Raw genomic sequence first — 24,114 nt, forward strand, 5'->3', positions numbered from 1 at the left:
TTATCAACGTCCTCCCGCATCCCTGCTTGTGCGTGCGATCACTGATCACATGAATAGCAGTAAGCAAGATGTCACTTCTGACATCATTGCTTACTACGTGTGAAATCTGTGAATGATCACAGAAGTCACATGGTACTGGGCTATTCACAACAGCCATGTGACAAGCTGTGACCAATCACAGCTCTCACAGTATTTCTCAATGGCTGCAAGAATGCAGCCAGAGAGAAGGAAAAATTATTGCTTTTACAGCCTTTATGGGTGTAAAAGCAATCAGTGTAAAGAAAAAAAGAAAATAAATCTTCATCACCCCCCACAAGTAGTAGTGTCACTATGATGACACTGTACTGCTAGGGTGACAGTATGTTAAAAGAAAAAAAATATATAAATATTAATTTTAAAAAAAAAATAAAAATGTAAAAAAAATTTTGAAAAATTATAATTTTTGGTTATAAACTAATTTGGGATATTTTTTTAATAAAAAGATAACTGAATACATTTTGGCCAAGATTTATGAATAAAGATTATTTATATGGAACATTTTATAAGAAAAACACTTATTTTCAAAATGTTTGGACTTTTTCAGTTATATAGCAAAAAAAAGAAAAATCCTAGTGGTGAATTAATACCACCAAAATAAGTTTTATCTGTCTCAAAAAAATGCTAAAAATTTCATATGAGTACAGTGTTGCATGACCGCGCAATTGTCATTCAAAGTGTGATAGCACTGAAAGCTGAAAATTGGCCTGGACTGGTAGGGGGTAAAAGTGTCCGGACTTGAAGTGGTTAAAGAGCTGTGCTAACATATGGCATTTCTGCACTTCTGTAACGTTGACATCCACTGTGTAGCCCTGCCAGGATGCTGCAGGCAGGACCCATGCCAACCTCTCTCCTCATCAGCAATGACCTTTAACTATTGTGGTTATGGGTACTGTGATCATTGCATCATATTTTCATAAGAGTATAGGAAAGTCCAGTTCAGCTTTGGAACTGTGTTTGCACCATAGCTTCCTGAGAAGATGGTCTAATCAGGAATAATTATGCTACTGCTGTGGTTATCCTTTATACAGTAAGTAACTGCCTTCAAGGGGTCCCTGTAAAACCTGGGGAAACCAAATGAGCTTGGTCAACAGAAAGAAAGAAAAACAGTAAGGTGGCTACCTTGTAAGTAAAACCTTAATTTTTGTGCAACTTGGCACAATCGTCAACTCCGATAGACACTGACTGCAAACCTCAAAAGATAAATTCACCTTTTGTAACATATTCCATCCATTTCCAGGGTATAATATGTAACATGTTATAGATCCACTGGCTTCCGCTCCCGCATTTTGACAACTAGCAGGGGATCATCACCCCCCCCCCCCCACTGGATGTCACAATCTGAAAAAAACACGGACGAGCGGGGCTTCGCCCACCCAGCCGCATCATTCATTGAGTGTTCTGTGAGTGTGAAAACTACAAGTACCGACAACCTTTGCGGCTGTCGACTTGTAGTTCTAAATGAACTATCAGGGCACTGCTGAGCTCTCTAGGTAGTTCGAGGAGCTTCCAGTAGGTATGTATCTGCCTGCCCATATTGTAGGTATGGGCAGAGCTCTACGCAGACATTCTGCAGGACTATGACACTATACCCACAATCTGCTGATCATGGTGCAATGCTTTACAGGCTCCTAACAAAAAAAATAATAAATGCAAATTTTTTTACCAGCAAGAATATGTGCATTTATTATTTTTTGTAAAGGTGAACTTATCCTTTAAGTGTGAATGTTCATACACACACACTTCATGGTAAAGGATTCTCAAAGCACTCAGGGAGAAAGCACAGCTGATATTGCTTCCTTTAACTACTTCCCATCCATAAGATTTACCTGAGTGTCCTTGGATAGGGAGGGTGGAATTTCGGACATCGCAGCAGCATATCATGGATATTATTCTTTAGGGCCAGCGATTCTGCACAAAATAAAAGTAATCAGAGCGGCTAAAGAGCCGCTGGATTACATTTACAGACAGCAAAAGGAGGTCATCCCCCTCCTGTTGCCTTACCGTGCTCCTCCTTTTCCTGGAACACAGTGGGAGGAATGAATGTTGTTTCCCCCAACTGTGTGACTTCAGAAACTGGAAGCGACAAGGATTTTGTCACTTCTGGTTTGTCTGCTGTTTCCCGGGCATTACCAGCTTAGGAAAGCTTCAGATTGATCTGATCCGAGTTTGATCCAAAGCTTTCAAAGACAGAGGAGACATCAGTAAAGAGCACCAGTCACTGCTTGTTGTTATAACAAGAGATGTTTACATTTCTTGTAATAGCAATAAAAGTGATCAAAACTTTTTAAAGAAACAGTGTAAAAAAAAATTCTAATAAAACAAATAATAATAAAGAAATTTGGAAGTAATCCATCCCACTGTGCTTATGCATAGTGGTGAATGCACATGTCGGTCCTGCACGAATATGTAAATGGCAATCACACCATACATGTGAGGTATCATCATGAACACCAGAGCGAGAGCAACAATTCTAGCACCAGAGCTCCTTTGTAACTCTAAACTGGTAACCTGTAAAGGCTTTTAAAACATAATTTTTTTTTTTTTTATTATTTAAATATTTATTAATTTTTGAAAATAATTACAAACATTTTCATCATATTCACAATAAATATACATAGCTATTTCTTATTACCTTTCTTTTCCCCTCTTAAAACATTTCCCCCTTCCCCTCTTAAAACATCATTTTTAAAGTGAAACTGAAAAAAATAAAAAAGCCTACGTTCTTACTAGCTGGATACAAGAATGCAAATTATTAATTCAATATATCATGTTTACCTGAATAAAAAAGAAAAACCTTAATATACATTTTATTATTTAGTCCTAACTATATATAAACAAACTCTCTATACATTCTGTTTAGAGAACGTAAGCCAAAAAGTACAAACTTCAGTCCACAGAATCAAAGTCTAATAATAATAGTAAACCGAGTCAAGATCTCAGTTACATACATTGCACATATCCGATATGTGTTAACAGAAATTACATTATAGCCACTGAAGAAGAGAGATTACACTCAAAACTAGGAGAGACCCAATAATGGACATTTTTTAGAACTGGCTAAATGGTGGCCATATACAGTATAATCACCACAGAATTGTTTTAGATTAGGAGGACATAAATCTTATTCTTGAAAAGCATGCATTAAACACACTTGAGCCAGTATGGACATAATAATCTGCTTACAAGACTATAAGCAAGCTTACATGTTTAGTAGTCCCTCCAGCTGTTGATCATGATTTGCTATTTAAAACATATATAAAAACAGAGGACATTTGTGTGCATGGCCTGTAAATGATGTATCAAAGGATGTATGTTTGAGTTTGGTATCTTAGTCTAAGACTGGCCATTCAATATACAGTTTTTTTGTTTAACGAGTGGGTTAAACAAAAAACCAAAAAAAAAAAACGAGTCAATCCCCCGGCTACACACTTGATGAAGATGGGGGAATCCTTCACATAGAGCTACTGTATTCTGACAGTGGGGAGAATTCCAATCATCAGAATACACTGATCAGTGTTGCTGGTTATAGCTGGTGGCAATGATCGATTGGTAAAAACCAGACAGGCTGGCTGATAGATCGATAGATCAACTTGTGAACAACCATCCTGGCCATACATTGATCCTAATTTGGGCAGTCCCTGCTGACCTGGCTAAATTTTGATTCTTGTACGGCTGGCCCTAAACTGAGGTCTCTAATGCATTTCAGAGGAGGAATGCCTGTAATCAATAGACTATTCCCAAATGAGCAGCACAGGCACTCAACAGGGCTAGAGGATGCACACAATAGAAAGAGAACAATAGAGACTCTTCCATTTAACTGTTGAATAACAGGAGGGTGGGGCTTAGAGCTGGGGGGAATTTATTAACCCCATGCAGAAGCATAGCTACCTTATCCTGTGTTAAAATCAGTGCTGTGCTCAAACTAACATTGCCAATCTACTGGTCCTCAAAACTTATCATCCATACAGAATAATTGGCCAAGTGGGTAACAATAATTTTTGAAAATATATTTATTTAATATTATATGAGAAGAATGGTGTAGTAAGCAGGAATTGGAGAGAAAAAGAAAAATTAGATTTACACTGGTAGAGCTGAGCAGTGGACTACCAAACCAGAAAAAAAGATATTAGAAAAACAAAATGGACTATAGTCCAATCAACACAGAAAGCAGAATGAGAACATGGATCAGGCAGATTCTGGACAGTATATCCACGTAGGCTATTTTTGCCAGTAGCTTAAAGGATAAGTTCACCTTTGGTAACATGTTACATGTTCTACCCATTTTTAGGGTGGAACATGTAACATATTCCCACAGCCGCAGCCACACCTGCCAACTCCCTTCCCTCTGAAGTCTCTCCGTACTGTCAGATTTGAAAATAGCACGCCATGTGGGGGCTCCGTCCACATGGCCACGTCACTCATTCATGGACTTCCGTGAATGAATGAACTGCAAGTCCCAACAGCCATAGCGGCTGTGGGCTTGTAGTTTTCAAATAACTACCACGGCGCTGTGGAGCGCCTTGGTTGTTCAATGAAGCCGTATGGCAAGCAGATATTCTGACAGGTTTGCAAGAGACCTGCATGGCATCAGCAATTTACTGATCGCTGGTGCAATGATTTCCAGGCTCCTGTAGAACAAAAAATTATAAATGAACATTTTTTTACCTGCAAAAAAAAATGTGCATTTATTATCTTTGTCTAAAAGGTAAACCTAATTTTGTTTAGAGGATCCTATAACCACATCCGACCCTATGATCCCACAGTTCTCCTTAACATTAAAGAAAAATCCTCAGCTCAAAATCAGGTTTGTCTTGAACTGCCAGTAGTAAAGGTCTACGGGTCCCTGCTATCTAGGAATCTGCTTGATTCATGTTCTTATTCAGCTCATAGGGAAGGTTATGCTGAGAAAGTAACTTTTAACAAAAAAAAAGTGCCTAAAAAAAAAAGTGCCTCTTGCCCGATGCCTTTTGGCAAGCTTAGATTCCTACTAAAGACCTTGTCTTTATTATGTTCCTGGAGGCTGAATCGAACATTCAGTGTCCTGGAGAATTCCTACCCTGTCATTTGATAATCCACTAATCATTTCAATCATTAAACAGAAAGGCTTGTGGCTGTAATGTATACATTGTACATTTTGTGTGGATTAAAGTGTGGTTTTCTCTCTCTTAAGATGCGACTATCCCTAGGGGCTATTATAGCCACTAGCAAAAATCATTGTCTTCTCCAGGCAGGGATGGCTTCCCCCACCCTCCTGGCCTGGAGAATACAATGGCTCGGTGGGAGGGATTCCCCCATCAGGAAAGAAATCTGCACTGTCTTTGGCCCACCTCGGTCACTCTTGCTGGAAGTCACAGACTAGTGACAGGGGAATACTCTGCCTAAAAGGTGATCCCAGGCAGGGGTAATTCAGACAAGGCATTTCATTAAAGTGAAATCCAGCACAGGACAGGCTGGATCTCACAAGACACAACTGAAGATGCAGAAGATAATTTTTTCCCTCAATAATTTTTTTTTAAATCAGTAACAATGCTTCTTGGAGGTCATTAGGATTTAGAAAGGGAACCAAGAACTTCTTTACCAGGTAGCATCAGTCACTGGTAGCTTAAATAAAAGAGTGTAGGAGCTGATCGGGAGCACTGAGAGCAGACAGGATTTTGCCTTTTCCCTGATTTCTATGTATAGTATTTAGAAACAACAATTTGGATGGTGGATGGTACCTGAGTTGGTTGCACCTCTGAGTAACAACACAGCAATTCTTTGAAACAGGACTTGCTAATTCTCCACCCAAACTCCACCTTTTTTTTTAACATTGTTATCACAGCTCATGGTGTATTTTGAATACCACATCACAGTGTACAAAATGGTGTATATACTGTTTACTGTACATAGAGTATATCCATCTCAATGGCAAAAAGGTTACCTGCTCTCCTCCACACAATGTAGGTGAGTCAAAAGGTGCATCTTAAAGGTGTAACGCTTCTTAAAGGCTTTACCACACTGTAAAAAGACAACACAGCACAGTTGATAATTACTTGTTAAAAATATTTCAAAGGAAACTATAACAAGTTTCAATTAATTTTAACCAGATTTCTCTTCCTAAAGTTTTTGAACATGTATATTTTAATCAGTGGTGGGCTGTCAGGGCCAGCAAGGCCTTCTCTGCTGGCCTAATCACTGTCCAAACTATCACTGACTTATGTTTTAATATATTTTTACAATTAATGTATTATTTCCAATATAGTCTATTCTCTTCATTTCACAGCTTTTCGCTTCGTTTTGCTGCTTCCAGCAGTGTATGTTTATGTTAAAGCATTTATTCAATCATATTTCAGCAATCACAGTAAAAAGATAAATGTGAGCACAACTCTTGGTATGTAGGGAAAAGCAGCTAGCATAAAAAGGTAAACCCCAACACCTTAAAAGTAACGGATACAAATATATAAGTATGCAGCGCTGCATATTTATATATTTGTATCCGTTATATTTCAGCAATGATGGCGATCATTTGTTGACAGGGTCAAAGAAATCTGCATTGAGGCCTTCAAAATCAACAGTGCAGGTGCCTGTAGCTTACAGTAAATGGCAATGAAACTGTTGCTTTAAACCCAGGGGTCTCCAAACTTTCTATACAAAGGGCTGGTTTACTGTCCTTAAGCCTTTAGGGGGGCCGAACTGTGGCCAGTGGGAGTGGAAAATGTCTTGGGGTCAGTGGGAGTAAACCATGTTCCATCTTTGGTATTGGGTGGAGAAGTGCCCTAATGTTGCTATCAGGGGAAAGAATAGCACCCCATCATTGGTGTCAGTGGGAGGAATAGTGCTCCAAAGTTTGTGCCAGTGGGAGGAATAGTGCCCCATCAATGGTTTCAGGTGGAGGAATAATGGCCTATTGTTGGTGCCAATGGCAGAAATTATGACCTACCATTCCTGTCTGTGGGGAGAATGGTGCCTTTTATTGGAGGGAAGAATAGTGCCCCAAGGGCTGAATAGAGATAACCAAAGGGCCACATCTGGGCCCTGCGCCGCAGTTTGGATACCACTGCTTTACCAATCAGATTTGGAGTTGGGAACACCAGGGTTATCTAGCAGGCGTACAATTCCTGTGTCCACTGTTTCTGTTCAGCAGACATTCTCAGCCCTAATGCGAAATAAAACTTATGCCAGAAATACAACTGGACAGACTTGACTTTCATTATTAGCCTCCATGACGATAGAAAAGAACTTATTGTTAGAAGTGTAATGCACAGAAAACCTAAACAACAGAGTAACTGAACTCTTCTTGAGGAAAGGAGGATGGATTTTGTGTACAAATAATCATTAGTGTTGGTAAATATAATGCATTTTATTTACCGTATTTGCCGGCGTATAAGACGACTGGGCGTATAAGACGACCCCCCTACTTTTCCTGCTAAAATGTAGTGTTTGGGCTATACTCGCCGTATAAGACTACCCCTCTTCCAATGCACACCAGTGGGAGGAATAGTGCCCCATCATTGATGTCAGTGGGAGGAATAGTGCCCCATCATTGGTATCAGTGGGAGGAATAGGTGCCCCATCATTGGTATCAGTGGGGGGAATAGGTGCCCCATCATTGGTATCAGTGGGGGGAATAGGTGCCCCATCATTGGTATCAGTGGCAGGAATGGTGCCCCATCATTGGCATCAGTGGGAGGAATAGTGCCCCATCATTGGTATCAGTGGGGGGAATAGGTGCCCCATCATTGGTATCAGTGGCAGGAATAGTGCCCCATCATTGGTATCAGTGGCAGGAATAGTGCCCCATCATTGGTGTCAGTGGGAGGAATGGTGTCCCATCATTGGTGTCAGTGAGGGGTGGAATAGTGCCCCATCATTGGTGTCAGTGGGGGGAGGAATAGTGCCCCATCGTTGGTGTCAGTGGGGGGGGGAATAGTGCCCCATCGTTGGTGTCAGTGGGGGGGAGGAATAGTGCCCCATCGTTGGTATCAGTGGGAGGAATAGTGCCCCATCATTGGTATCAGTGACACCAATGATGGGGCACTATTCCTCCCACTGAGACTTGCTGACCCTGTTCTCGTATGGTGCTGCTGCAGCCAGCATATGTGGTTGCAGCAGCACCTCTACACAGAGCACTTACCTGCTGCTCCGGCACTCAATTTTCGCGGGGCCGCTCGGCTCCGCCCCCTCGCCGGTGATTGGCCGCCTGTGTGCCTTTCCTGAGCTACAGTTCTGGCGGCCAATCACCGGTGAGGAGGCGGAGCCGCGCAGCCGCACGAACATCCAGTGGCCGAACTGAAGGAGACGCCGCGCTTCCTGGACCGGATCGTCGTGGGACTGGATCCAGGTAAGAGACGTCAGCCCCTGCAAACCCCTGTACTTAATGCCGCAGCCCCCCTAACATGTGTACCGGCGTATAAGACGACCCCCGACTTTTGAGAAGATTTTCAAGGGTCAAAAAGTCGTCTTATACGCCGGCAAATACGGTACATTTTTACACAGTCAACCCTGGCTAATCCAGGACCCACTTTTTCCACGTCACATTTTTTCCATGCTGAATATTTAGGGTTACAGCCAAAATTGCTGGATTATTTAGGTAGGACATCACGGAAGGCCTAGGTGTAAAATGCACGACCCACCACTGATTTTAATTATAACCTTGTCAACTGTTTATATAAAATCTTGCTTTACAAACATGTTTAAAGGGTGCATGAGGTAAGATTCACAAGGCAGAATGGGTTTTCAAAATAGCAGAAGCTGTTTATATACAGGCTGATAGTCAGAATTGTCCTGTCTGAACAAAGCAGGCAGGGAAGGGGAGTGAGGAGAAATCAGTTCCGCCTCCAAATCATTTAGTTTTGTGGGTATATTTGAGCTTGTGTTACTGAACTTAGTTAACAACAGACTTTTATAGCAAACCAGTTAAAAAAAAAAAAAAAAAATGAAACGGGCCTAGAGCACCGCCTGCTGGTTTGAAATGAAAATACGAAACATTTCTAAATAAAATACCTTTTAATCCTACCAAAACAAATAGAATATATATATATATATATATATTTATATACACACACACATATATGTAAATTCCCTTTTTTTATACAAAAGAATGAACTAAAGTGGTTCAGTAATTACCTTGTCACACATGTGTGGCTTCTCACTGCTGTGTGATTTTAAATGCTGTGTCAGCCTCTTTTGCATATTATATACCCGATTACAGACAGGACATGGATAGGTGGAACTTTTTGAAGTCTGTATGGAAAGAAGAGGTGTGAAAGAAACAGAGATAAAACATAGGTGTGAAAAGGAAATAAGATAAATAAACCTACACACTAGTTACTGATTATAAAATTATGGATCACATCTGATATGGATAGAGTGGAAAGGTTAAGGTCCTATTACAGGTGTTAAATGCTGCATGTCCCCTTTGAGGAAATTCCACTTAATTTCCTAATTATCCCTGTAAGGATAGAAATTTGGGACTGACTGCTGATTGGTTTTTACAAGATGCAGGCATCAGTTATCCTATCTGTGGTTTACTAACTAGTGAGTCACAGACAGATGCACGGAACATGCGTACAGAACTTTTTAAATTGCACCTGTGTAGACTATGTACATCTTAAGTATTTTCAAATTCTTAAAAAGCAGTAAAAGAAATTTAAAACAAGCCCTCACTGTAGCTTCATGTACTGAGTAGTAATTCTTTCTAAAACAGATGAAGGCCAAAAAGTGTCCCTCCTGTAGATTCCTGTAACAAGTATACTCCAGATACTTGTGTCTGGGATCCCAGGTGTCATGATTAGTGGTGGAGGCCCAGCCTATACAACAAGCACGGCTCCCCATGGCTGTACGCATCCAGCTTTAGATTGTAAGCTCCACGAGCAGGGCCCTCACATTCCTTCTGTACTGAATGTATTGTAATTGTACTGTCTCCCTTACATTGTAAAGCACTGCGCAAACTGTTGGTGCTATATAAATCCTGAATAATAATAATAATCTGAGGGTATCTGCTGCTGGGGACAGATGATCAGACCTGGATGCAATCTATTTGAGTCCAGGGGTGGATTTTCTGCATAAAAAATATATAAATCTTAAAATTTTAAAGACAGATCATCTTACCAGCAAAGGTTTCTTCTTCCTGAAACAAAAAAAAAAAAAAGAATGAAATGAGAACAAAGCCACTACTGGTCACAGTTTTACAGAAGACTAATCGTACATGGTCTGCATGGTCTGGTATGAATGAGCAGGCTTAAAGATAAATTCTAGGCAGGTAAGTCACGTGGATCGTGACGTAAACGCGTTAAGGTATGCACTGACATCATTTCCGGTGGCGCGGTGACGTCATTTCCGGTGTCAGCGCCATTTCTGGAGGGATTGTGAAGCTGCATGCATTTCTTAGCATGAGAACCATGGAAACACACCCATGATATGGGAAAAAGCTGATCTTTGTCATTTTACATGAGTGGGCATTTTATTTATATTCATGTTATTATTAAAACTGGATTACACTATGGAGGATCTTCTTTGTTTTTAATGGTATCTTAAATGGTTTTGTGGAATCGAGTACCTAGGAGATAGGAGAAGATATTGGAGGGATCTTTCCATACGTTCCATCCTTTGATGATGCCTTATTGGGTGTATAAGGTCGCCTACATAGCGGTTTGGCCCAGTGGGTCGCATCAAGGAGGTGAGGGGCCATCTTGGCCATCTGTGGATTGACCGCACGCTGAGTGGCACTGTGATCACCTCACGGAGTTTTGCTGTGATTTTTCACCATCATTGGCATTTATGGACTGCTGCACATAGTATTCATTTTATGAGCACCTAACACTGAATATTTATTTTGCATTCTATATATGATATCTCCATTTATCTCATTTGTATTTTAGTATAGGTTGTTAGCGCTGCTCTATTTTTTGTATTTTTAGGTAAGAATTACACAAATCAATTCTAAGAATCTAATTTTGAGTTGGTATCAGCCTCTTACAATCCCCTATACAGTATCAATAAGACTGGGGAAGGAAGGTGCAAGACTGCATGTGCTGCATGCCTGTATCCTAACAAGGAACATGCTGAATGGAGGAGACAGCATAATGAACAGAGAGATGACCTCAGTCCTTTGCACCTTTACTTCTTATAAGCAGACTGGGATGGGGAGTCAACACTTTGTCCATTTAAGGCCCCTTGCACATGGGTGGCACAATTTACGGATGCTTACTCAGGAACTTGTTGACAGAAAGTCCCAGAGTATAAAAAACTGTATGTAAAGACCTGAGTAATGTTGAGTATAGGCGTGTACAGGTGCGTAAGCGTACAGACAAGTAAAATTCCAGTGTTGTAATATACTCATCTATACTCATAAACATGTACTCGGAAACATGCTTATTAGACGAGTAAAACACACGAGTAAATTACTGCACTCAAATGTAAAATTTCCTATTTTTGTTTTATGGCTCTGTACTCAATACTGTATTACTAATCTTTACTCATCTGTGTGCATGGTTCCATAGACAGCAATGCATCTCATTTCAGATCAGTAAAAAACTCAGCATTTTTACTCCCATGTGCAAGAGGCCTTACAGTCTACAAATAACATAGAAAGTGGTGTCATTGACTTGGCTGTGCTGTGTAATAGGACTGTGTAAATCTCAGAATTTGGGGGACAGAATGCAAAGTCTTTAGCAAGTAAAACAGCTCTGTCATATGCATTTCAACTTTGTATTCAGTGGGTGCCTGGAGTTCAGTTTTAACCTTGACTTGGACAGAAGTGGAAGTCCATTTAAACCATGGGTCTAGTATTCAAGGGGGTTTCTACAAGAATACAGACAGGGCTCAATTTAACTGCTTCCCGACTGCCCTATAGGAGAAACTCTGCAACAGGGTGGCACGGGTGTGCAAAATCATGTATATATATACGTGATTTTGCAGTTCTGAGTAGGAACAGCATAGCCATCCAAAGCAGTGTACTTACAGTGGAGCACAGACACCGCCCCCTAGTAACACACCCAGCACAAAGTTAACCCTTTGCTCACCCCTCATATTAACTCCTTCCTGCCCAGTGCCATTAATACAGTGTTAGTGGTTTTTTTTTTAGCACTGATCACTGTATTGGTGTGACTGGGGATGTCAGTGACACCAAGTCAGTTCCCCCCAGTGTTAGAATGTCCACCGCAGTCCTGCAATAAGTCGCTGCTCACTGCCATTACTAGTAAAAAAAAAAATCCCAGTATATATACCACCATTTGTAAACGCTATACTTACAAATTAATTTACACATGTTGGGATTTTTTTTTTAAACAAAGACATGTAGCAGAATACATTTTGGCCTAAATTTATGACGAAATTTGATTTTTTAAATTTTTTTTACTGGACATGTTTAATAGCAAAAAGTCAAAAATATTGTTTTTTTTCTTAAAATTGTCGGTCTTTTTTTTTAATAGCGCAAAAATTAAAAACCGCACAGGTGATCAAATACCACTAAAAAAGTTCAATTTGTGGGAAAAAAAGGACGCAAGTTTCATTTGGGTGCAATGTTGCATGACCGCGCATTTGTCAAAAGTAAAAAAAGTGTTAAAGTAACGCAGCGCCGTAACACAAAAAATAGTCTGGTCAGAAAGGGGGGTAAATCCTCAGGAGGGCAAGTGGTTAAAGGCCAACATACCAAAAGGTGATATGACTTGGTTTTTCTTGTTCAAATCATTTTATTATTTTAACATGGAACAGTACAAAATCATAAGCAAAAATATGGGTCATTGAAGGTGTACATTGATTGCACAGTAAGAAACCCAATAATACAAGGTTAGGCATCACTAATAAAGAGGACTATCAAATGGCAGTTGAGGCCTAAAAAAATGGGGAGGGGGGGGGATGAGGAGGGAGGATGGGGAGGGGCATACGGCTGCACGGTAGGGGGAGAAGGGAGAAAACCTCAGTATGGTTAAGTAATGGTACCATCAAAACAAAAGACGTAGGTTACGGATTGAGAAGGGAGTCATCAAAATTGGATGGAAGGAAATGCTCTACCCAGGGATTCCAAATCTTCTTGAACTTAGGGATGGAATCTAGGATAGTGGCTTCTATTTTTGCGTGAATCATTGCCTGAGTGACCCTATTCAAAACTGCAGTCATACTCAGTGAGGGAGATTTCCATGACTTAGCGATAACCTGCTTGGCTGCGGTGGTGACTTGTAGAATGAGCTTGAAATTCGCCTTAGCGATGCCAGGTGGTCGCAGGTTAAGATATGACTTGGTTTTTATCCTAGGAACGTGTTAGGCCAAGTCAGGGTCACTCTAATTGTAAGAAAGGGTGCTTAGTATTTCTTTCTCATAAGACTTACCGTTCCTGCTTGTGCACAACAGAGTGTCTTATCACATCCTTTTTGTATACACTAGTGTAGTCACATTGGTCACATTTGTGTGGCTTACTTCCTTGGTGGTTAAACATGTGCTCCTTGAGGAAAGAAAAAAAAATATTACCCCAAATACCCCAATCTACACATATGAAACCTGATCTTTACTTACCCATTAGGAGCAGGCTCATTGAAAATACACTCACCTTTAATGAAGACCATCTTCGGCACTGGTAGTTACACTGCAGGCACCGGAATGATTGGGGGTCACTGCCATCGTGTGAATTCACATGAAAGGAATAGTCTTCTTGTGTGAGGAAACGGGAGCCACAGACACGGCACATAAATTGTCTGAGTAGAGGCTTACTTGGAGGTTTATAATACCTGCAGGGTATAGGTTACAGCATATAAAATGATGCATCTAGTTACTACTCATATAACATGGTAGTACTGTTTGAATGTAATAATAATAACAATGAGGGGTAACCAGACCTCAGAACTCTTCATGTAACTAGGTAATGCTGGACCAAATCATGGACAGTATAAAAACATCCTTCAGGTTACTCTCGGATACGGAAGCACTTGGGTGCTCACTACAAACGCATACTAAACAGCCAAATCAAGCTCCAGTGTCAGTTCTATGAGGCTCCATTCACACTTGGGCGTTTTGGGATCGCTGAGATTCTACAAATCGCAAAACACAGCTTCTGGTGTCATTATTTTCAATGGCACCTAAAACGCGGTGCGATTTTGCACGCAATTTATTATGCGGAAAATCACATCACATGAAGCTTTTCGCCCAAAAGTAGCTCCTGTTCTGTGTTCTGTGAATGAATGAACTACAAGCCCTGGCAGCGTTAGTGGCTGTGGGCTTGTAGTTCTCAATTAACTACCATGGCACTGTGGAGCGCCGTGGTAGTTCATTGATTCTTCCTTTCAGTATGTCTGCTTACCCATACATCCCGTACAGGCAAGCAGATATACTGACAGTCTGAAGGAGACCTGCATGGCACCAGCGATCTCCTGATCATTGGTGCAATGCTTTACAGGCTCCTGCATCAAAAAATAATAAATGCACATTTGCGAAAAAAATGTGCATTTATTATTTTTTGTCAAAAGGTGAATTTATCCTTTAAAGTGCTTGTAAAAGCTCAAGGTTTTTAACCTTCATGCATACTATACATGAAAGGGAAAAACCTTCTGTGTGCAGCAGCTCCCCCAGCCCCCCTAATACTCACCTAAGCCCCCTCTCGATCCAGAGATGTGCACTGGAGTCTTGGCTATCCCAGGACTCCTTCTCCTCATTGGCTGAGACAGCACGGGAGCCATTGGCTTCTGCTGCTGTCAATCACAGCCTGTGAGCCAATGAGAAGAGAGAGGGGCAGGACTGAGCCATGGCTCTGTGTGTGAATGGACACACAGAGCAGCGGGTGCCCCCATAGTAAGCTGCTTGCTGTGGGGGCACCCGACAGGAGGGAGGGGCCAGGAGAGCCTGCGGGGGACCCGGGAAGAGGAGGATCTGGGCTGCTCTGTGCAAAACTACTACACAGCAGGTAAATATAGACATGTTTGTTATTTTTAGAAAAAAAAAATTCTTTAGTATCGCTTCAATACTTTTTGTGCTAGACCATTCTTTGTAAGCAATCTAGGAAAATCTAATTGTTGCTGGGATTTTTTTTGATGGTAGCTTGTACATTTACTGACCATACAAAAGTCTCGGAAATATATACCCCAACAAACGTGAAAGCAGAGGCCCTTTCCACACATTTACCTTATGAAGAGTGGAGCTATTTCAGTCTTGCTCTTTCTGAAATCCACAACTAGCTCTTTAGCTTTTCCCATATTCAGTGATAAATTATTTATTTCGTACCACTCCACTATCTTTTCCACCTCTGCTCTATAACATTCCTCATCCCCACCAATGATACAGCCAACTACCATTGTATCATCAGCCAATTTAATAATGCTGCTTGTACGATAGTATGGTGTACAGTCATAGGTATGGAGTGCATAAAGAAGAGGGCTCAATGCACAGCCCTGTCGAGATCCAACATTTAAATATCGCACAGAAGAGAAATGTCAACCCATTTTGACTAAGAAATCCCTAATTCAAAGACAGATGGATGCCTGCAGACCCAGCTTCAGCAATATCTCGAACAATAGGTCCACTATAATGGTGTTAAAAGCCAAGGTGTAGTCTATAAACAGCATTCTCACGTAAATACCCAAACTTTCCAAGTGCCTCGTCAGTACCTGATTTTATAAATGCTCTTTTGGCTGAATGGGTGCAAATTCCCACAGAAACACTACAAAATCTTATGAAAAGTCTTCACAGAAAAGTGAGGCTGTTGTATGCATCCAGGGAACAAACTCCTTATTAACCCCCCATGGTTTTGGATGAAATGCCTAACAAGCTCAAAAAGGTGTGATGGTCAGATATCTACAAACTTTTGGCCATTCCGTGTAACACAGTGCCCCATCAAATTGGACACTCAGCAGATAATGGTGAATAACCAGAAGTATAAAATCTCCTCCTTATCTGTTGGACACCGGTATCTCATCAAATTAAATGAATGACCAGTAAACCATTCTCCTTCTGGGCTCTACAACAGCCATCACTCAAGCACAAGACTCAGATCCAGTACATAGGTGAAAAGTGGAAATAAACAACATAGTGTAATTCCGTTTCAAAAGCCTTCATTGCCTCTAACCCCCCTTGATAAAATCACTCACATTCAATGAATATATATTGCACATTGATAGAGTAAAGCATTGCTACCGCTCACCAACAGCACGTGACCTCCCTACACGGAAGTTAACAGCGGCGCTGTGTGCGGTGAGATGCTGGGTACACCGCTGAAGCGGTAGCAAAGCTTTACTTTATCAATGTGCAATATATATTCCTTGAATGTGAGTGATTTTATCAAGGGGGGTTAGAGGCAATAAAGGCTCTTGAAACGGAATGACACTGTGATTTATTTCCACTTTTCACCCATGTACTGGATCTGAGTCTTGTGCTTGAGTGATGGCTGTTGTGGAGCCCAGAAAGAGAATGGTTTACTGGTCATTAATTTCATTTGATGAGATACCGGTATCCAACAGATAAGGAGGAGGTTTTATACTGCTGGTTATTCACCATTATCTGGTAAGTGTCCAATTTGATGGGGTGCTAATCACTGCAAGAGTACAGAGGTGTTGGAGTGGATCTTGTTGGAATACAGTGATTGCCTTTAAGACTGTTAAGGTGGACTGGACGAAGTGCAAATTCACTCTGATACACCCTGGTGGAAGTACTGTTTCCACTCTACTCTCCATATATATTTTTTAGTAATATTATGTCTGATCCATATTTATATATCTATCTACAGTTGCAAGAAAAAGTATGTGAACCCCTTGGGATTACGTGGAGTTTTGCATGAGTTGGGCATAAAATGTGCTCTGGACTGTGAATGTTTACATGTTATGTGCAATTAAACCTGGCAACATCTAATGTTTGTGTAGTATTATGTTCAGCAGACTGTGTTCTTCTATTGTTGTGACTTAGATGACGTTCAGAGCACATTTTATACCCAATTCATGCAAAACTCCACAAAATCCCAAGGGGTTCACATACTTTTTCTTGCAACTGTATATCTATCTATATACTGTAGATGAGCGCTGTTTATGAGGAGGGTTAACTATACTCATATATTTATTTATCTAATGTTATTTTTTAACGGCTGCTTTTTTGAGTTCTAATTTAATTTAATGTGTATTTTTTTTATTTAATGTATCTAAATCTTTTTGATTTAATTCAATTTCTGTAAATTCACTAACACACAAGCGCATAGTTATAAGCCTATATCTAATTTTAAAATTTTTCATTTCGTGTAACAACCTTCATTTTGGTTGCGCTCCAGTTTATCATTCAAAAGACTTTCAAGGGATTGAAAGGGAAAGGAGACCTTCAAAAATACATTAATAGGAGTCTCAAAAAGCAATGAATATTAACCACTTGCCTACCGGGCACTTATACCCCCTTATTTACCAGGCCAATTTTCAGCTTTCAGGGCTGTCGCACTTTGATTGACAATTGCGCGGTCATGCAAGATTGTACCCATATGACATTTTTATCATTTTTTTCTCACAAATAGAGCTTTCTTTTGGTGGTATTTAATCGCTGCTGGGCACTTTACTTTTTGTGCTATGATGATCAGTGACCCTGATGATCGGTGCCGATCCCCGCTCTGACAACTGCCGGTTTTCGGCAGTACTTTCCTCACGATCTAACAGCGTAAGGAAAGTGCAGCCGAGAACCGGCACTTCCAATTCCCGGTGATCAGCGTGTCATTGGACATGGCTGATCACATGGTAAAAGGCCGCTGTGATTGGCCTTTTACCACGTCACGTGATCAGCTGTGTCTGTAAGACACAGCGATCACGGAGATTGCCGGGAGCGCGCCCCCGGAGAGCGCGTTCTGGGAAGACGTCATATGACGTCCTCCCAGAACTGGCCGGCCACAGTGCAGCCGTCATTCAGCTATCTGCGGTCGGCAAGTAGTTAAAGCACGCGTAACATTTATTGCCTTTTCAGCCTCATCCAGTGTGAATGAGAATAAACACCTGTGAGAAAATATTGATATTGTTTCCAACGTCCCTAAAATTGGTAGTCTGTCTTGTACAAGAAGTAATTCACAGTATACAGTGACTGTATCTCCAGCTATTCATTTTTTCTTTGTTCCCTTTAGGGCTCTTTCACACAGGCCTTGAAAATAGGTGGTTGGGTCATGTTTTTAACATTTCTTGATCGCCTATCAATGCCACTCAAAATTGGTAAAATAGGGAGCAGATGGAGGTGATCACATTGCAGTGTTAGCGTTGCCTCATGATGTGGTGAGGCAAAAATAAAACTGCCTGCAGAGTTTGGCAGGCGCTGACTCTTTGTAACTGCCTCCATTCACTTCTATTAACATGTAGCACAAGCATGTCAAAAATGCACTGTAAACGTGTCTACGTTTAAGGTGCGGTTGCAAAGCGTCAAAAGTGATCATTTCCCATTTTAGTTTTGTACAAAATTAAAAAAAAACATCACATAGGGTATGTGAGAAGTGTTGCCTGACACAACACGAATGCCTATACAACACATTCAAAATGCTTGCTGCTTTCACACTGATCCGCTTCTCTTCCACTTTTGCGTTAAAATAAGCTGAAGAAAAACGCATGGCCATGAAATCCTATGAACTCTTCAGAGTGATCAGGTGGGGGTCCGCTGCATTTTGTAAAATGCTGCTTGCTGCATGTGTGGTGCGGTTAAAAAGCGCACCAAAAACGCACCTCCCCATTGAAATAAAAAGGAAAATGTGGCAAAACGCATACAAAAATGCATCAAAACGCACCCGCTGTTGTTTTTTTTGGTGTGGTTATTGAGTCACATGCAGTCCCTTCCCAGGCGTTTGCCTTCTGGTCCATCCCTTCTTCCATCATCCACCCCAGGAAGCACCCACTGAGTTCACTCTACCACCTCTTCAGTATCATAGGATCTCCATCATCCCTGACAAGACTTCCCTGCTCCCATCCAGGTGCTTAAGCTCCGTGGTCTGCCTCCTCCTCCTATTGTCCATCCTATGGACCATTCCACCCAGTGACTCCTCCTCATTAATTTCTGTGCTCTGTCAGTTCCCTATTTTTCTTCCACTATGCCCTCTGTCACCATCCCATTCCATATCATGTGAACGCTGAATTTCTGTTCATTATTGAGTCACATGCAGTCCCTTCCCAGGCGTTTGCCTTCTGGCCCATCCCTTCTTCCATCATCCACCCCAGGAAGCACCCACTGAGTTCACCCTGCCACCTCTTCAGTATCATAGGATCTCCATCATCCCTGACAAGACTTTCCTGCTCCCATCCAGGTGCTTAAGCTCCGTGGTCTGCCTCCTCCTCCTATTGTCCATCCTATGGACCATTCCACCCAGTGACTCCTCCTCATTAATTTCTGTGCTCAGTCAGTTCCCTATTTTCCTTCCCTTATGCCCTGTGTTACCATCCCATCCCATATCATGTGAACGCTGAATTTTTGTTCATTATTGAGTCACATGTCCTGTGAAAAACGCACCACAAACGTGATAAAAGGGCAGCAAAAATGCACATGCATTTTTACTGCGTTTTTGCTACGGATTAGAGTGAAAGTAGCCTAACGCTACCGGTGCATTGATAAAGGCTGTTTTAGCATTCAGCGCCTGTCTGAAAAAGCCTTTAATTTCCAACCTTTTACTCCCTTGTTTTAGCTGATCACAAACTAGTAATACCAGCACCACATACATTTTTTTTTTAAAAGGTTATTAGCATTATTATATCTACGTTACAGCCCTGAACAGAAGTGTTCTTATTGTGCTCGGCTTTTCCCCCCAGACAGGACCAGATGATGGCGGCAGAAGGGGCAGCCTTACTCCATGCTGACACTCAAGCTCACCGTGCACCCCCCTGATGGGCTCGGTGAAGCAGTACAAGCAGAAGAGGCAGCGTGTCCCCATCTGGTTATAAAATAATCAAAACTGTCCGCGTATATATAGTGACTGCAACACAGTGTCTGCTGGGTCTCTCATAATCTTAAAAGTTTCAAGATACACAAGTACAGGGAAATCAGAAATAAAGAAAAAGTTATGGCTCAGTATACATTGTACAACCACAATGAATTATACTGTATTTCCAAAAGCTCTCATTGATAGCTGTCTGATGCATACAGCTGGGCCACCCTGTCAACTGCCTACAGAATCCACAGAGATATTATGTATGGATTGGTCACACTGAATATAAGGCCTGGTTCACACTAGTGTGGGCCGTGCAGCAAGTGTTTGCGCAGGCATGGCGCCCATTCATTTGAATGGGCTGCTGTGCCCACGTTTCATGCAAAAAAAAGGTGCTTGCACCTTTTCAAAAACGCATCCGCAGGGAGACTGCATGGTCTTTTTGACCATGCGGTTTCCCTGCAGTTCCCGCACCCCTGATCCTGCTGTGGGCTGAGATGTGTGGGAATGCCATTCAGAATGAGCATTCGGCTGCATGTACCAGAACAGATGCGATCCCTGCAACTGAAAGGAGCCTGCAACTTTCAGGCTAGTATAAGCCTAGCCTTCAGGTAGACGAGCTTTAGTAATCCTCCAATGGTGAACATGTCTCTTTTCAGATGTGCATTTATATCCAAACTCACTAGGTAAAGCTGAACTCCAGGCAGATATAAAAAAACACAAATTAATGCACCTCATAAATACGGCATTAAATCTATTTTTTAAATGCAGTCACTGTAGGTACCTGAATTTTACTTAGTATCAGCCTCTTGTAGCCAAATTGTACAGAAGTGCTCAAAGTGGGAGAAGGGAGAAGCAACACAAGGAGGCAATCAATGTAAGGAACATCTAAATAATACAGCAGACTTGAATAAAAATAGTTATATTTAAAAACTGAAAGTCCAAAAATAGTCCAAACATTAATCCATCAACATGTGAAAAGGTGACAACAATGCTCAGAGCAGATCCAAATAGCTTAGATTCCAAAGGGGTCGATGATGGATTCCAGATATTCCTCAACGACCCCTTTGGAATCGAAGCTATTTGGATCTGCTCTGAGCATTGTTGTCACCTTTTCACATGTTGATGGTCTAATGTTTGGACTATTTTTGGACTTTCAGTTTTTAAATATAACTATATTTATTCAAGTCTGCTGTATTATTTAGTTAGTCTTCCTTCAGGGTGAAGGAGTGTATAGGTTGACTTGTCTTGTCACTTTATTAGAGTATAGGGGGTGTGTGCTATCCAACTATTATTCAATGTAAGGAACATGCTGTTAGGAGGAGAAGAGTGAGAGAGATGAGCTGATCTGTCTGCTGCTTCTCCCTTTACTTTCCAGTGACAATTTGGAGAAGGGACAAGGCCTGTAAATTTTACTGCACTGCAGGAAAGAAAAATCAGCTGTCCTGTACTGTGTGGCAGATGGGTAGCCCTCTAGGTGTTGCGGAACTACAAGTCCCACAAGGAATTTCAATGCTGACAGTTACAAGCATGACTCCCAAAGGCAGAGGCATGATGGGACTTTGTAGTTCTGCAACACCTGGAGAGCCAAAGGTTGAGCACCCATGCAACTAGTCTAAGGAAGAACCTTACACAGTATGCATTTCATCTGCGTATTTAGTTTTTGTGCCTGAAGTTCAGCTTTAAAAGTGCAAGCAGTTCCCCAGAAAATCATTATTTTAGTTCTAAATTAATTCCCGAAGACAAATGGACCCACAAGGTAATCTACAGCATCATCATAAACTCACCTCTGGCCTCTGTAGCGATGATACCTTTTGCCCATGAAGTGCTTGGGTGGCCGCCCACGTGGCCTAGTAGGTGGTTTCTGTTCCTCCTGATGAGGGTTGGGGGAAATATCTTTATTTTCAACATCAGAAAGAATAACAGAAATTTCAGCTTGACTTTCAGTTACAGGTATTGGTGGACCACTGTCTTTTTCGGGTTCTAGAGAAGAAAAGCACAGTAGATTACTTTTATAATTCAGTAGAATTGCTGTAAAAAACTGCAATAAAGGGGAAATTGGAGAAACTCCATGTGCTGTTTTTTTAGCACAGGCTAGAGAATGAAAACAGCTGACTAGTCATTACTAGAAACACCTAAACATCTTAAAGCCTTAGTAAGTGATACAATAGCTTGAGATAACTTTGCTATTAATCAGTATGAAATGATAACTTTTTATATGAGTAAATATTGTTCTGTGATTTGTCCTTCTTTTACTTTGGTCTAGTTTTTACCACAACAATCAAATACTCCCACACTGCTGTTAAAAGAGCTCTATACTCACTAAAATCTCAAGGTTTACCATGTTAATGTAATTTAAAAGGTTGTTTTCAATCTTTTTAAACCAGACTGATTGAAGTCTTGTTTTTTTATTATTATTATTGTTATGCAATCAAGCTGCACAACAACTAAATCATTTTTTTTTAATGATGTGTCCATGCTCAAAACTGAGAAGCAGCCCTGTGCTGGCAGCACTGGAGAGCCGGTCCACCACTCTCACAGAGCACAGCAGTCAGAGCCTACATTGGCTCGTGGTACCGTGTCGATAGGTGCAGGGCCGGACAGGTTGACATGATTAGGACAAATCAGAAGTGCAGGTGGGAGCCGCTATATGGAGTGCATAGTGAGATTTTAATATATACTCATCAGCCACTTTATTAGGTACACCTGTTCAATTGCTTGGTAACATAAATTGCTAATAAGCCAATCACATGGCAGCAACTCAGTGCATTTTGGCATCTAGACATGGTGAAGACGACTTGCTGAAGTTCAAACCAAGCATCAGAATGGGGAAGAAAGGGGATTTAGGTGACTTTGAACGTGGCATGGGTGTGGATGCCAGACAGGCTGGTCTGAGTATTTTAAAAAAACTGCTGATCTTCTGGGATTTTCACACACAACCATCTCTAGGGTTTACAGAGAATGGTCCGAAAAAGAGAAAATATCCAGTGAGCGGCAGTTGTGTGGACAAAAAATGCGTTGTTGATGTCAGAGGTGAATGGTCAGACTCGTTCGAGATGATAGAAAGGCAACAGTAACTCATGTCAATGTGGACCAAAATCTCTGAGGAATGCTTCCAACACCTTGTTGAATCTATGCCACAAAGAATTAAGGCAGTTCTGAAGGCAAAAGGGAGTCCAATTTAGTACTAGCAAGGTGTACCTAATAAAGTGGTCAGTGAATGTATGTGCAGTCTTTTTTGGAAATTTAAGTGCAATAACTTTATTAAATTAAGTGCTTTATTTAGTGCACTATAGGGAGTCCCCCTCTGTCCTGAGCTTTACTGCAGAGTGACCAGCGGAAAACCCTGATCCCTTAAAGGGACATGCACATCGATTGGGCAAGTTGTTTTTTTGACATCAAGAGTGATCAGAGTCCACCATTTTACAGCCATTGGAGTGACAAGAGTGGGAGCAAAGGTACAGTGATTAATCTCTTAAAGGGGAAGTGTTGTTTGACCTGATTATTCATTAGGTCACCCCCCTGAGGTGGGAGCAATGTAGAAAAGGTGGTGAGACTCACTGATCAAAGTGGTGCAAGAATACACATTTTAAGGAATCACATGGTGAATGGATGATGACATTGGGACTTTATATACATATATAAAAAATAGAGACATTTTTCATAAGGATTTAATTAATGTTTATTTGAATAGGAGTTGTGACATGTTGATTTATTACTTATGGTTTATATGTTGAAGTGTGGAGAATTTGTATAATTTATTCACATGGACGTGATAACGCAGCATTGTTATTTATTTATTATAGGTACTTATATAGAGCCGTCAATTTACGCAGCGCTTTACATATATATTGTACATTCACATCAGTCCCTAACCCTCAAGGGGGGCGTACAATCTAAGGTCCCTAACCTACATTCATACATACTAGGGCCAATTTAGACAGGATCCAATTAACCTACCAGCATGTCTTTGGAGTGTGGGAGGAAATCGGAGTACCTGGGGGAAACCCACGCAGGCACAGGGAGAACATGCAAACTCCAGGCAGGTGGTGCCGTGGTTGGGATTCGAACCAGTGACCCTAGTACTGCCAGGCGGAAGTGCTAACCATTTAGCCACTGTGCTGTTATTGATTAATTTTAATTCCCACAAAGTATTGGAAAATAAATAATCAACTACATCTTCAAAATGTTTTCATTCTGCTAATGTTAATCAAATACCATCACGGAAACATACTTCTGTTGGATGCATAAAC

General features: G+C 41.1%; 1 protein-coding gene across 2 annotated transcripts in view; it reads right to left on the reverse strand.

The window, feature by feature from the left end:
• ZNF335 (zinc finger protein 335) overlaps positions 1-24,114 on the reverse strand; it is a 143,855-nt gene that overhangs the window by 43,984 nt on the left and 75,757 nt on the right. For both annotated transcript variants that reach the window (XM_089673432.1, XM_089673433.1), the window contains exons 8-13: positions 21,649-21,844; positions 13,565-13,742; positions 13,347-13,459; positions 10,129-10,147; positions 9,145-9,261; positions 5,960-6,036 (exon numbers count right to left, since the gene is read on the reverse strand). In XM_089673432.1, the coding sequence (XP_089529558.1) occupies positions 5,960-6,036; positions 9,145-9,261; positions 10,129-10,147; positions 13,347-13,459; positions 13,565-13,742; positions 21,649-21,844 (700 nt within the window). The remainder of the gene's footprint in view (positions 1-5,959; positions 6,037-9,144; positions 9,262-10,128; positions 10,148-13,346; positions 13,460-13,564; positions 13,743-21,648; positions 21,845-24,114) is intronic.

Source organism: Staurois parvus, unplaced genomic scaffold (assembly GCF_062004578.1).
Source record: "Staurois parvus isolate SC_StPar_1 unplaced genomic scaffold, SC_StPar_1.0 ptg000137l, whole genome shotgun sequence".
Taxonomy (NCBI): Eukaryota; Metazoa; Chordata; class Amphibia; order Anura; family Ranidae; genus Staurois; species Staurois parvus.